Source organism: Barbus barbus (genome assembly GCF_936440315.1).
Source record: "Barbus barbus genome assembly, chromosome: 3".
Classification (NCBI taxonomy): domain Eukaryota; kingdom Metazoa; phylum Chordata; class Actinopteri; order Cypriniformes; family Cyprinidae; genus Barbus; species Barbus barbus.
Genome location: NC_136731.1, coordinates 21,854,882 through 21,873,828, shown reverse-complemented (window position 1 = coordinate 21,873,828; position 18,947 = coordinate 21,854,882). Strand labels below are relative to the sequence as shown.

At 36.1% G+C, this 18,947-nt stretch overlaps 2 protein-coding genes across 8 annotated transcripts in view; one reads left to right on the top strand and one right to left on the bottom strand.

Annotated features, from left to right (window-relative positions):
- Window positions 1-1,490: 1,490 nt before the first annotated feature.
- On the bottom strand, window positions 1,491-9,242 carry LOC306860131 (queuine tRNA-ribosyltransferase catalytic subunit 1). The gene is made up of 9 exons (XM_079401677.1): window positions 8,949-9,242; window positions 8,796-8,864; window positions 6,014-6,152; window positions 5,731-5,925; window positions 2,734-2,872; window positions 2,578-2,653; window positions 2,147-2,256; window positions 1,862-1,946; window positions 1,491-1,770 (listed from the first exon to the last, which is right to left on the bottom strand). Exons 1-9 carry the CDS (start codon window positions 9,228-9,230, stop codon window positions 1,618-1,620), a joined length of 1,248 nt encoding a protein of 415 aa, XP_079257803.1. The 5' UTR covers window positions 9,231-9,242; the 3' UTR covers window positions 1,491-1,617.
- A 981-nt stretch (window positions 9,243-10,223) lies between these two features.
- The window catches only part of LOC306856991 (dynamin-2-like), a 58,973-nt gene continuing 50,249 nt past the window's right edge, over window positions 10,224-18,947 (top strand). For 4 of the 7 annotated variants that reach the window (XM_079396586.1, XM_079396584.1, XM_079396581.1 and 1 more), the window contains exon 1: window positions 10,251-10,700. In XM_079396586.1, coding sequence (XP_079252712.1) covers window positions 10,540-10,700 — 161 coding nt within the window. In that variant the 5' untranslated portion in view covers window positions 10,251-10,539. Of the gene's footprint in view, window positions 10,701-18,947 lie in introns of all 7 variants that reach the window. The other 3 variants (XM_079396585.1, XM_079396587.1, XM_079396582.1) reach the window with 3 other exon arrangements.

Here is an 18,947-nt window from a genome sequence, read left to right as displayed (position 1 = left end):
CACTCATGCAGGTGATGAGAAACCTCATTTTTATCACTGCCATAAATGATCAATTTCACAAGACATCGGCTTTACCAAATATAGTGCAGTGAATTACGCACTCAAACTGGATAATGGGATAGGTTTGCAAATAAGCAGCGTGAAATATGCAGAAAGTAAAGGGTGACACCTGTTGCGGTGTTTGACATGCTTTATCCTCATACATATGCACTTAGCGTAATAATGTAATTATAATCAAAGAAGTGAAATTTTCACGCCGGAGTCAAATTAATTCTGTCACATTCGATTTCAACCCTGGAACAGAATCCAGCCTTCAGTGCAGCTCTGATGCTGTCAATGACACGGGCATCTTGAGCGCTCTGCCCCCTAGCGGCTGCCTGCGGGAGAAGCCCAATAAATCAATCGTGTTTAGCTCATGAAAGGTTTAATATACCCTCAATCTCAGCCTTTAAAGGTTTTGATGGGCTTTTTAGTCACATCTGTTCGGTTGTGGCGTTTGAGAGATTCTCATCAAGGCTTTGATGCTGCAGAACGCTACTAAACAACAGTAAAAACATCCAGGGAAAGGCTAAGATGATGTTATCAGATAATACCATGGTACACATATAGACTACCATTCAAATGTTTGAGGATTACATTTAAAAAAAAAACTCCTGTTCAGTGAAGATGCACAAAATCAAAAGTGACAGTAAAGACATTTATAAGATTTATATTTTAATGCTGTTATTTTGAACTGTCTATTCATTAAAAAAAAATATATCAAGGTTTCCAGAAAAAAAGTCATTTCTTAATATCAATTTTCAACATTGATATTAAGAAATTCATCAAATCAGCATATTAGAATGATTTCTGAAGGACCATGTGACACTGAAGACTGGAGTAATTGATGCTGAAAATTCAGCTTTGCAAAATATATTCAAATACAAAACAGTTCATTTAAATTGTAATAAAATGTCACAATATTAAGGTTTTACTCTATTTTTGACCAAATAAATGCAAATTTGGAGAGCATAAGACACCTCTTTCAACAACATTAAAATTGAATGACCCAGACATTTAAACGGTAAGTGAACGTATGTGTATATTTTTACTTTCAAATCTATCATGGGTTAAAAGTTTTAAATCCCATGATTGTGCCATGGTATTCATGGTTGAACAAATATGGCTAGATTGGTATAATGAATGACAAAGAATAACATTTCCTTTAGTTAAGTTAATATTAACATTCATGCTGCCACTTGGCATTATATTAAAACATAAAGGTAAAATTATATATATATATATATATATATATATATATATATATATATATATATATATATATATATATATATATATATATATATATATATATATATGAGATAAATCCTGAAAAAAAAAAAATGATGAAAACAAATATGCTATTCAAAATGAAGACAATTTTTTTTTCAACATCTCTATAATCACATTACTCTGGTAATTCTGTTGAAAGAATGTTGCAATGTGCAATTAAATATGAAAAGACGATTTTATTTACAAAACAGGGATATTTGGCATGTGTTAAAAATGTTAGTATCTAAAAAAAGAAACAAAAATCAGTAAAAACCAACAAGTCTTTTTCTTCCTCATGTAGGAGACTCAGCTGACGCCAATGTTCACCGATTGTAGTGCCTCTACAGCCCAGCTGGGGTACTGTTCCCTGGATGAGAACATCCTCTTCATGAATGCCTTCACAAACTCAGGAAACCTCTGCTCTATGATGCTGTGACGCACTGACCGCATGAGGGTGAGCTGAGGAACGATACGGCGAGGACAGGAAGAGATGAAGTGACAACAATAATAAATACTGTATTCAAAACAGGTAGTTGATTGATATAGTTACCTGGTAAGAGATGTTATGGATGGTGATGTGATGCATGGCTGCGGTGTCGCTCTTGAACAGCGCGTGAAGGTAAGCCCGACTGTGTCTGTCATTGTCAAGACAAAGAAAAAAGAATCACAATCATCTTTAGGTTTATGGGATAAGATGAGTTTCTGAATCAAAATCCTCTGATGGGTGAGTAAATTGCAAAATATTCATTATTGGGGGTGAATTATTCTTTTAAGCACAGCAGACAGCTGAACATCAGCATACTGAAGCAGTTAAACTCCAGACAGATGTCTGTACCTCCTGCAGGTGGGACACTGGCAGTCAGGATCAATCGGCTGAAAGTCTTTAGCATATTGTTTCTGTTTGAGCTGCAGAGATCCCCAGGGAACTAAAGCCGAGCCAAATCTCTGAAACGATCACATACAAAAGGCAAAATACACGATTGCAATAAGCATCACTGGTTTTATCCAAATTTTAAGCAGTTTCTTTGAAAAACTGTTCAAACTCATAAGCAGGGCTAGACGAGAGAGCTAATTTCAATACATTTTTAAAAATATATTCAAATAGAAAAATTATATTAAATTGTAACAATATTACTCTTTTACTGTATTTTGATCATATAAATGCAGCCTTGGTGAGCACAAGAGAGTTCTTTCAAAATCTTACTGACCCAAACCTTTGAATGGTAGATCTATAGAAAGGGATGTCAACAGAAATCCATCACTTACTGCTGTTCGAGTCGGGAAAACACAGTCAAACATATCACAGCCCAAGGCAACACAGACCACCAGGTCTAGGGCATAGCTAAAACACATAAACAGACAATCAACAACCGCTACTTGCGAATAATGAAAAAGCACAGTTTCAGAGGATGTGAGGCTTACCCGACTCCCATGAGGTAGCGGGGCTTTTCTCTGGGGAGGTGGTCTGTGCTCAGAGTCACCATCTTCCAGAAATCATGTTTTTCTTCTCCCCCACTCAAGCCTCCAATGGCGAAGCCTGGCACATCACGCTTTGTCATTTCTGAGTGAAGAAACAGAACAGAAAGATTCTAGTAAGGTGTATCGTAAATATGATTAATGCTTCAGGTTTGATTTGCCACTTGTTAATGGATCATGTTCATCATTAATGTGATAACTACATCTGTGAGGAGAACTGTCTGGTTAAAAGTCATTGGCACATTTTTTTCTTCTTTTTTTAACATATTCCACTTGGTTTGATATTTTATCTGTAATAACGGCGTAATGATATCCTGAAGTGTGACCCAAGTTTGGGGATTTTTAATGTTTTTGAAAAATCTTTTATGCTCACCAAGCCTGCATTTATTTGATCAAAAATAGAGTAAAACAGCAATTATGTGCAATATTACGGTTTAAGCTGTTGTCTATTTGCATATATTGAAATTTCTTCCTGTGATGACAAAGTTGAATTTTCAGCAGCCATTACGCCAGTCTTCAGTCACATGATCCTTCAAATCAAAAGTCATTCTAATATGCTGATTTGCTGCTCAAGAAACATTTCTTATTATTATTATCATATGCTGAACAGTTTTGCGGCCTAATATTTTTTGATGATACAATTTGTCAGTATTCTTTGATGAATAGAAAGTTCAAAAGAGCAGCATTTATTTGAAATGGAAATCTTTTGTAACATTATAAATGTCTTTACTCTCACTTTTGATCAATTTAAAGCTGCAGTCCGTAACTTTTTTGGTTAAAAATTATTCTAAATCAATATTTGAGCAAGTACATAACCAGCCAGTGTTCAAAACTATCGCCTTACTTTAACCCGATTCACAACGGTTAGCTTATAATAATGTTTTCTAATTTGAGTGGTACGGGTAGGTTTTTGCGGGAAATTCAAGCATGGCACTGCGTCATTACGTCACGTCTGTAAGCATGAAGAAGTTGTCCCGGCTAGTAGGCTATCGCACGTGAGGATCCTGCAGGTGGCGCATCCTTTATAGCCTTTTCTCACAGCAGCTGGAATAATTAAATTGATCATTTTGATGGCGGATTGTAATCCAGAAAGGATTATGTGTTTATGAAACACATGTTGGCATCTGGCATAGTTGGATGTGCCAGAACTTTCTTCAGTTAAAAAAAAAAAAAAAAAAGGAGAAAACTGAAGTCATTTCATTTGGAAACAAAGATGAAGTTCTCAAGGTGAATGCATACCTTGACTCTAGGGGTCAAACAACTAAAAATCAAGTCAGAAATCTTGGGGTGATTCTGGAGACAGACCTTAGTTTCAGTAGTCATGTCAAAGCAGTAACTAAATCAGCATACTATCATCTCAAAAACATTGCAAGAATTAGATGTTTTGTTTCCAATCAAGACTTGGAGAAACTTGTTCATGCCTTTATCACCAGCAGGGTGGATTACTGTAATGGTCTCCTCACCGGCCTTCCCAAGAAGACCATTAGACAACTGCAGCTCATCCAGAACACTGCTGCCAGGATTCTGACTAGAACCAGAAAATCTGAGCATATCACACCAGTCCTCAGGTCCTTACACTGGCTTCCAGTTACATTTAGGATTGATTTTAAAGTACTTTTACTTGTTTATAAGTCACTCAATGGCCCAGGACCTAAATATATTGCTGATATGCTCACTGAATATATACCGAACAGACCACTCAGATCATTAGGATCGAGTCAGTTAGAAATACCAAGGGTTCACACAAAACAAGGGGAGTCTGCTTTTAGCTATTATGCGGCCCGCAGTTGGAACCAGCTTCCAGAAGAGATCAGATGTGCTAAAACATTAGCCACATTTAACTCATCTGTTTAACTGTGCATTTGTTGAATGAGCTACGTCTGAACTGATTACACTATGTATAATCATTTTCTATTCTTAACTCTTTTAAATTCTTTTTAAAAAAAATTTTATGCATTTTGTTTTTATTATAATTTTTTTAAATTCTCTTTTTATTGTTGTCATTATTATTTTTAATGACTATTTCACTTCCTTTTATGTAAAGCACTTAGAATTACCACTGTGTATGAAATGTGCTATATAAATAAACTTGCCTTGCCTTTTAATTTTTAATTTAAGTTTTAATTGTGCTTCTGATTACAGATAGCCTGGGATTACACAACATTTGTATTTGAAAGAAAACCAGTTCGAAGGGAGCATAGTTTGCTTTTTGGGTTAAAAGAATTTCTTAATATGAAATTCTAATGGTATGACAAATAGATTAGACTGTACAGAAATTTAAATCTACAGGCTAATAAACACTCATAGTCACGCAATGCTGATGTTGTTAACATGAATAATTTGAGAACATTAAAACAATAATAATCATTTGCACGGTTTGATGTGATATAAGCTAACCAATCTTTAGATTAAATCACCATTGGTAGTGTGATTTATTGTAATGGGTTTTTCCTCAGTTGGTCAGAACAAGCATTGCAGACTTGTTACTTACTTGTTCAGATGGCAATATACGGTGAAAATTCTTATTTGGGTCATATATTCCAAGACATAAGCTAGAATCTGTGATTGTGAAGTACATCTACACCGGTGCGGTGACTGACAGCAACATATTCACCTCAAAACGTTAGATTCATCCGAGCTGAAGTGCCGGAGTACAGCCCACGCAAGCAAGATAATTCCGCAAGTAACTGTATGTCCAGGTTTTCAAACAGAGATGGTGACAAAGAGGCATAATTTATGGATTGCAGCTTTAGTGTGTCCTTTTTAAATAAAAGTATTAATTTCTTTATTAATAAATAAATAAACAAATAAAACTCGTACTGACCTGAAACTTTTCAACAGTAGTCTATGTTAATGGATTTTACACTGCTAATGCAATATTGCCACATCATAATAGACGCACTTTTGATGGCCAGTGATCACATGCAGTCACACAGCGCTTACCATCTAAACAGGCCTTGCGCAGTTTGGCATCAAGCCCCCCTTGAATAATGGCAAACAGGTTCTGTCGATCTGGATTCTTATTTGCTGCGATGCAGCGGTCCAGCCAGCGCACAGAGCGGTGCATGGCCTCCTCCACCCGTGGCCCTTTCACCGTACTGCTGACCACGTCATCCAGCTGCATCATGATGTCTGAACCTGCACACATTGCAGAGTCACAAAGACTTCAATAAGCATTTGTTGAATGTTCTGGTTAAGAGATGATGATCTGTAACATTATTCATACCCAGGCTATTCTGTATGGCGATGGACTGCTCAGGAGTGAGCAGGATTTCCTTTCCATCATAAGGGGAACGGAACTTGACGCCCTCCTCCGTCACCTCCGACAGCTCCACTAGAGACACCATCTGAAACCCGCCACTGTCCTATTAAAAGAAACACAGGTGAAACGCTTCGATGAGCAAGACAAAATTAATTCACAAAAATCAGCAAAGTTCTAGAGGGGCTGAAGGATAATTATAATATATTAAAATAACCAAACTTTAATCTAAATTAAAATGCTTAAAAAACACACACAGACACACACATCGACTCAAGATGTAAAGTGCAATCATCACTTTTTTCCTCCTCTATAAATAGTTTATCCTGAAGAACTTGTGGTCCTTGAAATTCCTGGACAAAATGAACAGTGCTGGGTATATTACTTACAAATTGTAGTCTGTTACTGATTACAGATTACACGATGAGAATTTTAGTTAGTAAACCTATTAGATTACATAATTTAGATACTGTATTCTGACTACTTTTAAATGACTTTTGACAACTTGTTTGAGAATATTTTGAACCATGTTGATATAAAAACACAAAGAGAAAAATATATATATATATATTCTCTTCTTTATTATAAAAAACATGAAGTGCATTAAACATGAGGGTTTTCCAAACTGGGGTTTGTGAAGGAACTGCAAGGGGTTTGTGAGTTGTTGAAAAATTAATTAATTAACTGGTAAAACTGTAAACCTAAGACAAAAAAATACATACATAAAAAAAAAAAAAAAAACTTGAACACTAATATTTTATTTGTTTACCTGCATGTCAGTGTGACCACTAACATCAGAGAACTGTGAACATGTGAATGTGTTATTAAATTATTAAAATAGTCATTTAAAAACTATTTTAAATATGTACTATTAGTAGCTTTTTAAAATAAATATTTTAAAAAAGTAATCATTTAATCTACTATATAAAAACATAATCTGATTATACGCATTTAAAAATGTAATCTGACTACAAGGATTTATTTTTTGGAATCTGATTGCCTAATCCAGATTACATGTAAGCAGTTACTATTCAGCAATGAAAATGAATCAAGGCTCATTAAATTAAAATATCAATACTCTGTTCCTGATCATTAAAAAAAAGAAAAAAACGTTTGAAAACAAACAAATGTGTCACAATTACATGAGAAATACTGTGGTCATCACATCAAAAAGTTGAGAACTACTGGTCTTCTTAATTTCCAAGACCTTTCCATGAAGTCATTACTAGAGAAGATATTTTTACATTATTTTATAATTTACAGCAACTGTTGGGGCAAATTTATTTTATTTTTATTAGTAGTATTGTAGTAGTATATACAGTGCCCTCCAAAAGTACTGGAACAGTAAAGACAAAATTGCTCTGTTGAAATATGATTAAAAGATGAATATGAGACAAAACTACAGAATGTCACATTTTATTATTGGGTGATTCAACACATAGATGTTTTACCAGCTAAGAAGTTCAGCACTTTGAGAGTTTCATCCCTCTATCTGATGTGAGCATAAGTATTGGAACAGTTGCCTCACGGGTCTTTCTAAGTGATCAGCTGTTTCCTGTTGCATTAATTCTTCAGATATTAAAAGCAGGGAATGTGTCGTATCAGTTATATCCATTACTTCTGTATTCTGAATCTTGCATTTGATGATGACACACAAACCAGGATGAAGATGAGGGAGCTGACTTTGAGAGAAAAGCAAGCAATTTGGATGCTAAAAGAAAAGAGGAAGTCAATTAGAGCAATAGCAAAAACAAAGGGCATGGAGAAATCAAGAGTTTGGAAACCACCAGCGACACCAGCAACCAACAACTACCTGATCAGCTGAGAAAACAACAGTAGTTGATGACAGACAAATCATAAAAGCTGTGAAAATGAACCCTAAAAGACGTGTCTGTAAAATCACCAACAACTTCCAGAAAGCTGGGGTGATGCTCTGACAATCTACTGTCCTCAGGAGACTTTGACACAGAATTACAGATGCTACACAGCAAGATACAAACCTCTGACCAGCACCAAAAATAGAAAGGCAAGATTAGAGTCTGCAAAAAAGCACAAAGGTGAGCCAGAAGAGTTTTGGAACTGTGTTTATGGACCGATGAGGCAAAGATGAACCTTTATCTAAGTGATGGTAAAAGCAAAAATGTGGAGAAAAAAAGGGAACTGGTGACTCACTGCTGTGATTGTGTGCAAGGGATCTGCAACTAAATCATAGCTTTTAATCTTTTATATCTGCCTTATGTTCAACTGTCCCAATACTTATGCTCACATCAATGAGTGGGATGAACTCTAAAAGTGCTGTTCTTTTTATTTGGTAAAACATGTACGTGTTGAAACGGCTAATAATAAAATGTGACATTCTGTAGTTTTGTCTCATATTCATCTTTTAATCATATTTGCAAATGTCTTGACTCCACAACCAACAGAGCAATTTTGTCTTTACTGTTCCAATACTTATGGAGAGCACTGTAAATATTTCCAATAAGACTTCAACTTGACAGACTGGTGTTTCATGCTGGCTTAATTATATTTACAAAATAAACAAACTAAGAAAATTCTCTTTAAGACTTTACTCATGTCCATAACTTTTCCAATCTGCTCCATCCATCAAACTGACACTATGCAAAATCTGCATAAGAAGAATGTGAATAACACAAATCATGGTATCCTACATTTTACTAATATGCCTACTACTTCTTGTGGTGTTTGGGAATAGTTTGAAAAGAAGAAAAAGAAGGAGAAGAAGAATTACCGTTAAGAGATTTCTATTCCACTTCATAAATCCATGCAATCCATTGGCTTTCTCTATTAACTCAGGACCCTGTTAGGACACAATACAAGTAAGTTTAAAACATTGTGCATTGATGAAACACTCTGACCATTCAAAGCGTTTCTTCGCTCATACCGGCCTCATGCCCAGATGATACGTGTTTCCCAGGCATATCTGACAGTCCAGATCCTCCAGCTGGTCCACAGTGATGCCTTTCAGGGTACCCTGAGTGCCCACGGGCATGAACACCGGGGTGTAGACAGCGCAGTGCGGGAGAGTAAGAGTGCAGGCTCTCGCCTTACTCACGGGGCACTCTGCCACGATACGAAGAGCGAGAGGAGCCGCAGAGGACACAGCCTTCACTGATGCCATACTGCCTTCACACTCATGTGTGCTGCCGGGCATGGGGGCAGCCATTTTGAAAAAACGGTGTCCGATTCACTTGGGAATCGTTCATTTGAGTCGGATCTTTTTGATGAATCGGATGAACTAATACAAAAACCGCTCAGGGGTGCGTTTCCCAAAAGCAACTATGGTCGCAAGTTCCGTCATTACCAATAGAGTTCAATGGAACTTACGACCACAGATAGCTAACGTAACGATGCTTTTGGGAAACGCACCCCTGACTAATCGGACTGAATCGATCCAGACGGCTCTCCTCTCTGACTCATTGAACAGTAGCCATCTCTTTCAGAAATGTCTGATGCATTCAACTCATAGATTTGTGTATGTACCAGATTTCAAATTGTTAGTTAGTTAGTTAGTTTTATAAGCGGAGGCGTGCAGGAAATGACCACAAACACGTTGGTAATAAAACTTGATGAATAATAATAATAATAAAACAGTAAATATGTTATAAACAGAATATGTTCTTACGCACTGATTTATTTTAAACGTTCTAGAACAAAGTAACGAGGTAAATAATTACTGAATGGTTGTTTTGAACGAATTGTTTAAAAGAACCGATTCGCGGAAATGAGTCGGACAAAGCAATGACTCGAGAGTCGCTCAGCATGTCTGAAACCAGTTCATCATCCTAAAATAGGTGTAATGTTGCATGATAGTGTGAATTCTGCTCAAATTTCGCATTCTTCTATTAGTCGATATATAGTATAACAAACTGGAGAGCCCAAACAATGTCTTTCTTAATAATGCTCTAAAACGTAGAAAATACGATTCAATTAAAAATAATAGAAATACGTTTCAATTATACGTAGTGATCTTGAAGTAATTATACATGCATATTTTATTAAAATCAGAATTATAATTTTGATTGTACATATCTCGACGTTCAAGTCTTTTCATTGAAAATATACTGACACGTGAGCCGTCCAATAGCACTCGTCGGTCGTTAGAGGCAGAAACGATGATCGAGCCAATCACAAGACAGAACACACCAGGAAGCGTTCTGACGGACCATTCGGATTTCATGACATCGGTTGACAGGAGGCGGGACTCGCGTTACCGGTGGACGTTGGATGTCGCCTGACCGGATGATAGCGAGAAGTTTTGTTTTGTGAGTTTACGAACGATTGATCCTCAGATCAGTGCACGGATCTTAACGGATGCGCCCTAATACGCGTCGCGTGCCCGTCAGCGAGTGTTTTATCAGTTATTTGTCTTTGTTTTGAAAGCGTTTGAAGGGTGGAAACTGAGCAGTTGAAGGTAACCCGAGCGCCCTGCTGCCGCGAGCCCGTTCCTGCGCGCTGAGAGACGGTCAGAAACCATGGGCAACCGGGGGATGGAGGATTTGATCCCCCTGATCAATAAACTCCAAGATGCTTTCAGTTCCATTGGCCAAAGCTGTAACTTGGATCTGCCGCAGATAGCCGTTGTTGGAGGACAGAGCGCCGGAAAAAGCTCTGTGCTGGAAAATTTCGTCGGCAGGTTGGTTACTATGTTAACTTACTCATTTCTCTTCGATCGCGTGCAAAAGCGCTGTTTTTATGTCTATCTAACTTAATAAGAAAACAAACGTCTCATTTGTTACTTTCCAGCTGCGTTTTAATACTCGCTGCTCGATCGATTCACTCGGTTGGGTTGTCATTCACAAACGGGACTTACGCAGTTAACGTAAGCCGCCGCTCGCCGTCATTCATTGAAGTGAAATGGGCGTAAGTGAGAGCGCAGCGCAAAATGGGTTGGTGGCACAGTACACACACACACAGATGAAGTTATAGTCGTAGTGTCCTTGGGAGTTGCATTGTTCCATATAGGGGGATCAAAACCCCTAAGATATTAATGTGCTGTGATTAAGTCATTTCCTCGTTCAAACAGCGGATCCTGCGACACTGACACTTCTCTGGACGTTGACATCATGCTTTTTGTGTACATGTCCTTATAGAAAACTCTGCCATGGCAGTGGAATTGTTTCGTGTGGTAATAGCATTGTAGTTTAATACATAAAATGATTACTAAATGCATGTATCGGGTCCTCAAACGGGCCTGCTGGAACCGTGCCATGCTATACGTCTAAAAAAAAGTAGTTCCACGGTATTTGTTTGTTAGTTTTTATTTATGATTATTTTCATGAGAATTAAGCACATTTACCCCCAAGTTATTATTTCTAAAACATCAGAATGTTTTCTTTTGAAAATATTTAAATTAGGTTCTTGTATTACACTTGTTTTTTTTTGGCTATTAAAATCAGCATAATTTTGAGGCAATCGCATATAAATATTTTGCTATTTTAATCAAATATTAACATTAATTTCAAACGTGCAGTAATCCCTAAATAGACCACGTATATTATTGCTGTAATGTGTGGTAATGCTCACTTTTGAAGATGATTAAATTAGACTCATTATTATAATGCACTTGAACTACTTTTTTTTTTCTACTTAAGTCCAAATAATTTGTAGTCCATACAATCACATATAAATAATTTGCAATTTAAATAAAATATCAGTATTATTTCCACATTACAGTAATGAGATGATTCTCATAGGAAAAAAAGTTTTACAATAAAAAATGTGAAAAAAATCCAAAAGAAAACAACGTCTCTCTCTCTGTTTACACACACACATCAGAATAATTTGGAGACTGTACCTTTTGCAACTTAAATGAAATATTAATATTATTTCCACATTATAATAATACAAATACTGTAAAAAAAAATTGTACTATTAAAAAAAAAAACTGATCCAGTATATGAATGGTTTGTTCATACCTACATATTATATTAATTCAATATTAATTAAGTAATTCAAGGCATTAATGTTTGCCTACAGAACCACCACTGGCTCTGCTCCCCTTTACCTAAATTCAATACTTCAGATATGTGCCCTCTAGAAGCTTGCGTTCTTCAAGTGAACAACGAATTATTGTACCATCCCAAAGACACACAAAAACACTTTCAAGGACTTTTTCATTAACTGTTCCCATCTGGTGGAATGACCTGCCCAACTCGATCCGAGCAGCCGAATCCTTACCCATCTTCAAGAAACGGCTAAAAACTCATCTGTTCCATCTTTACTTGACCCTCTAACTCTAGCACTATCTATTCTAATTGTATTTTATCTATGTCTTTTTATAAAAAAAAAATAATAATAATTGTCTGTACTGCGTTAGGCTAACCAAGACTTGTAATAGCACTTGCACGTTGTTGCTCTTTTGTTGGTTTTGATTGCTTCTATTGTCCTCATTTGTAAGTCGCTTTGGATAAAAGCGTCTGCTAAATGACTAAATAAATAAATAAAAATAAATATTACTAGATTTATAAAAGGAATACATACTATTATTAGTATATGAAATATTCTTTAGTAATATCTGCATATTTCAAATCAGTACTCAGTACAGTGTACAGGTACTTATCTTCTGAAAATTAAGTTGAATGAACTGTATTATGTATACAGGTGAGAGTGAATTCCCCGACCTGTTCCACTTGACCTTGAGTTTTGTGTGCTGCAGGTTGCTGTAACCACCCGTTTTGCAGTATTCATAGGTCAGCACCACACCACAACACTGACAGGCCTCTCATGAAACCCTGTTTGGCCTCATCTAGGAGAGGAAGTCGTACTTGGACAGATCAGATTAGTTTGTGAACTGTACCTTCCTGCATTCATTTCCTCACCACAGTCTTCTTGATGCAGCTGCTCTGTCTCCGGTTTGAATGAATTTTGTCTTGATGTTTAGCAGAAGAAGAAGTATGAATCAGGCTGAGTGGCTGAAATTTAGTTTTCATTTCCCATGGATGCGGATGTTCATCTCTGGAGAGCTTGTGAATGCATGTATCAGTTTTCATTAGTGAAGCTGATTAGTAATTTTGTTGACCAGAATATGTCTCCATGTTGAGATTATTAACATAAAATCCCTCCTGTTTGTCGTTCTGAAATCTACCGATAGCCTTGTTGATGGATTATAAGTTTTATTTATTTTTTTGGTGAATTTCATTTCAGAAATTGCAATGGTAAAAGTGCAGTAATTAGTAAATGCTGTCAAGCCTATTCGTGTCTGTTGTTTCGCTCCAAATGGAGAACACATAATAAAAGCAGGTTTTGTATGATATTCTTGCGAAATAAGCTACAGTATTGTTGGAGGAGCGAGTGGAGGAGCGAGTTCAGTGGAGGAGCGAGTGGAGGAGCGAGTTCAGTGGAGGAGCGAGTTCAGTGATCCTGCGCACCCGGGCGCGCTGCTCACGTGACCAGTCACGTGATTGTGTGCTGTAAATAAAATTGATTTTATTTACAAATGTATTCTTATTATTGTGTAAAATGTATTTTAAAATACTTGTGTAAAATATATTCTTATCATTCCAAGCATATTTTATAATGTATAATCCTATTTATTATTTGATTATTTAAATCTCCTGTTTAAAAATAGGAAAATACGCGCTATAGTAGTGTTGTCAAAAATATCGATATTTCGATAAATATCGATACTGAAATATCTGAACGGTACCAATATTAATTTCCCGAAGTATCGATACACCGATACTAGCCGAGCTGTCACTTTCACTTCTCTCCAAAGGCGCGTGGACAAGCACCACACGTGACCGCACTCGTCTCCTTCGCTCTGGTTAAATAGCAAAAGTGAAGTGAATAGAAAGATGACTGCTCTGGTTGTTAAAGAACACAGCAGGAGCGCTATCTGTAGGGATCTATGATCTCCGCGATACAGAGAACGCCACGGAATCCAGTCATAAACACGGAATTTACAGTTTAACGCGGAATGTCACGGAATTTGTCAAAGTTTGGATGAATTAATCAAAAGTAGGTAATTACACTTAAATCAAATCGCGATATGGACTAGTATCTGTAAATATTAAGCTGCAAAAGTGTATTTAAATATGAATCCTGCATGTTCTGCGCGTCTCTGTGTGAATGTGCTGCACGTGTGGGTGTTTACTAATGTGGCGCTCGCGGTGATTTCAGCGTCTTCCGTCTCAATGAGGACATAAATACATCAACAATATCTCCAGGACTGATCTGAAAGGCACTTTACGAGCATTTTACCATTTAATTTGAGTAAAACTAGCGTCATATCATACACACACACATAACTTTAAAAGTATTCACGGCAACCCGTCAAAATAAAACTTGGTTTAACTTGGCCTATTAAAGGATTAGTTAACTTTTAAAAAAACTTTTGCTGATAATTTACTCACCCCCATGTCATCCAAGATGTCCATGTTTTTCTTTCTTCAGTCGAAAAGAAATTAAGGTTTTTGATGAAAACATTTCTCCATATAATGAACTTCAATGGGACCCAAACGGTTCAAGGTCCAAATGACAGTTTCAGTGCAGCTTCAAAGGGCTTTAAACGATACCAGACGATGAATAAGGGTCTTATCTAGCGAAACGATCAGTCATTTCAAAAATAAATAAAAGTTTAAGTTTTATAAGCACAAATGCTCGCCTTGCTCTGTTCTGTGATGCATGTTCATGACGTCACGTAATACGCAATGACGTTGAAAAGGTCACGGTTGACTTAGGCGGAAGTACCGAGACAGTGTTTACAAATGTGCGGAAGGAGGACCATATACACATATTCAAATGTCTTTGTGTCAGTTTATCGTTTAAAATGCCCATTTCGTGTGCGTATCCTGGGTGTTTTAATATTAAAAAGCCTACTGACTCGGTACTTCCGCCTACCTCAACCGTGACCTTTTCCACGTAATTTATTAAAATTGTTTTATGCCTTCATCTCATATCCAGTAAAATTTAAATACACAACACAGAATTTCTGAGGGGGAAACACATTTCATAAGGCTACTGTAAGAATAAATAAAAATAGTTTGTATGCATTCAAATAATAGACATGCTAAAACACAGAATTTGGTAACAATAAAACATGAGAAAAAAATAAAACATTTCATACGGCCCTAAACGTGTCATTTTTGTTACACTTTTAATAAATTAAATGTTAAATTGTATAATTTTCATGATTTTAATGAATTAGACATTTAATTTGACCATTAAAAAAAAAAGAGTCCAGATTCAAACGGAAAAAAACGGAATCCAGAAAAATTTAAAATTGAATATAGAAAAAAATTAAACGGAATTTGGGGAAAAATAAAACTGATTTCATAGGGCCCTATATCTGGAAATATTTTGGTTATGAAGCAAATGAGAATATCAACAAATAGAACTTTGGATTTTAATTAGTACATGTATTAGTAAACGTTAGTTTCAATTAACATTCAACTAAGATTAATAAAAGATTAATAAATAAATCAACAAATGCAGTACCTCAAGACATTTTTTTGTTCATGTAAAATATACCGCATGTTCTCGACTTGTTACATTTATCTTTAAATTGAAAAAAATTACCCCCTTAATGTTGTGGCAGTTTTTTTCTCCATGGTATCGAAAATGGTATCGAATATCGATATTTTTCAAGGTATCGTATTGAAGTTAGAAATTCCAGTATCGTGACAACACTACGCTATAGTTGTATATAATTATATGCGATATATATCCGTTTATAATACACATTTTAAAATTGTATTGCATACCTGCTGCTGCCATAATAAAGACCCATTTCAAATGTTTTCGTGCTTTTCTTCTCTTTCTGCTCTCACTCGCTGTGGCGGAGCAGTTATGAAGTATTGTTCTTTTAAATACTCTCCAGCATTTCAGAAATAAATATGTATGCAAATTACACCGAAGTACAACAGTTAGCGTATGGTGTTCGGGAGTGCTCAAAAAGGGTTTAAACGCTGAATTTTGAATCGATTTCTTCTCGAAACTCAGAGATGTGGATTCGGACACAATTAAATTACCACACGACCTTGATGTTTGTCAAAAAACAGTAGGTAATTTGGCCGGGGATTTTTACGGGGGGTGGTGAGAGAAAAACACCGACATCCTGGATTCGGACGGCAATTAAATCACCAACTACCCCCTGTATATGGTGAAAATCACTTGCGTCCCCCTGAGAAACAATTACCGTCCGAATCAGACTTAAGATGACTTCTGCTTCTAGACATGTAAAAGGGTCCATGAATGATATAAAACTTCACCACCAAAGCTCTATAAACAGCAAAAAAACTAAATAAAAAAACTGATAGGCTAATAGATTCTTTTTTCTTTTTTTAACCAAATTAGAAACTCTCTCTGTCTCTGAATTGTCAGACATTTCGACTGACATTTCTTTGGAGGATGAGTTTCAAACTAAATGGATGAAGTCACTTACAGAATCTTTAAAAAGACTTGTTGAGCTTTAATCTGGTGAAGAGAACATGACTTGGTGTAATAATTACCCAGTTTCTTGCTGTATCTATGTCCATCACAAATCTCTGGCAGTCATGAGACTGTAACAGTCACTCTGTTGTGCTTTAAAGGGCTTTATGTATTGCATAGATGAATCATTGTTTGATATGTGCCTGTCACACCCACAAGCTTGTGTAGGATACATGTCCTGAAAGACTTTCCATTTACATTCACTGTCCTTAATATACAGCTTCATATGGCCATGGAAAACCTGGAAATACAAGGGAATTTTAACAAGGTTTTCCTGGCCCAAAAAAGTTATGAAACTAGTGATGAAGCTAAGTGATCAGCCTTTTTTTTTTTCAAATTTTGAATGAATTAGTTGGACAGACTCACAAATGGTTAATTAGTGAAAGCTGTCTGAAGTATAAAGATTTTGAAATACTCTCCAACCAAAGAAAACTGATGAATATTGATATAAATTCATTGGTAAAAAATTATAATTTTAAACAATGACCCTGTTTTTCTTTTTACATTTTAATCAGGACATTATTTGACCCATTTTTAACCATTTACTTTTTGGTGACGTCCCAGTAAGGAAGTTTTGAGGTTTCAATCACCTAATAAGGGGTTTTAGATAAATGTAAATGTTTTCGTGAGCTTAGTTACACATGCACAAATAAAGTGTGTGTGTGTGTGTGTGTGTGGGACTGCGGTGGTTGTGATGGAGGCAGGGCAGGGCTGGGCCGTGCTTCGGGGAGGCCAAATTGAGTCACACCGCTAGCTTTCACCTGACACCTGTCTGCTCATCAGGAATTTCAGGAAGCTCCAGTTTCACAGACTTTGTCAAGCATTCCAGTATTTATCCATTTCATCTAAAAGGCTATTGTGACTCAAATGTTGTTTGCATTGCATTCGTGGGTATGTGCTAGTGCTGCTGTGAGAGTTTAGTAAACTTAATTGGTCATTGTTTATGAGTCTTTAGTTGTTAGACTATAAGGCTCAGAGGAATAGTTTCCTGGAATTGGCCGTGTCTCACAGGTGGTGTTATTTGAATTCACTCCCTCCAGTTTATTGCGTTTACTCAAAGCATGGGCTGTTTCATGGATTTAACTTAGTTTACTTGCAGTAGAAGCACTTCCTGAACTCTGAAAAAGAGTGTTTTTTGGTTTTTAAACCATGTTTCTGATGTTATTATACTGTGACTCAGCACTTGTCTTCTCATTACTCCGCAATAAGGATTGCAGTTACAATTTCTAGTCCAAATTTCCAGTGACTCACAAAACTTGATGACATTTATTATCTAGCTAGATATATATAGTGCCATTCAAAGGTTTGAGAAGTTTGTTCACTTATTTAATGAAAAATGCAGTAAAAACTGGAATTTTATTGCAATCTAAAATTACTGTATTCTATTTTAATATAATATAAAATGGAATTTATTCCTGTGATGCAAAGCTGAATTTTCAGCATCATTACTTCAGTCTTCAGTGTCACGTGATCTTTCAGAAATCATTCTAATATCCTGATTTGCTGCTCAAGAAACATTTCTTATTATCAATGTAATCAATATATAAAATTTATATATTTAAATGCATCCTCTTTATTTAAGCACCAGCACTGCAGCCGTTCAAATCCAGACTGACTTATTTTGTTGTTTTCAAATTTGTGACAATACCCCCAGCCTTACTACTAATTCATATACCCTCTTTATAAAAACAATTAGCATAATTTTTTTAAAAATGATTTTCAACCCAATCTAAGGGATGACAGTCACAAGCCTCCTGGTTTTCATCCAACATATCTTAAATTGTGTTCTGAAGATGAACAAAGCTTTTTTTTACGGGTTTGGAACGACACGTTGGCAAGTGATTGACAAAATTTTCTTTTTGGGGTGGAGTAACCTTTTAAAAAAATATATAGGTCTACTACTACTACTAGTAGTACTTTTTTTTTTTTTTTTTTTTTCAAATCAGCCGATGCTGATGTTTACATTTTAAGCCTTTATCAGCCGATTTCGGTAACGTTCCGATAATATCGTGCATTCCTGTAACAGATGTTTTGTCCCATCATTCAGACATTCTGTAACTGACTGTGTTTACACTAATTTTGTATCATAAAATCACTTGGAGATGCCCATGTAATGACTTATTGGCCCAGTAAGAAACTCTCTCACACTAGCCCCACGCAGAGCCTACTGAATGTGTAGAGAGGAAGAGAGAGCTCGTTTGGGAACTATATTTGAATAAATTCACCAATGGCAAGTCTCATAAACAGTGTTCAAATATAATGATAAAAACCACATAACACGTCATTAGTAATAACTTAGTGCTTTATCACACTCTTTGACCTTCTGTCAGGCTTTTATCCACCATACTAACATTTAGACAGCTGGGAATTAACAAACAAAAGCACTATTCATCTCACGGACACAATCAGAGCTCAGTAAACATTAGTAAGTTGCACATATTAATTAGCCCAA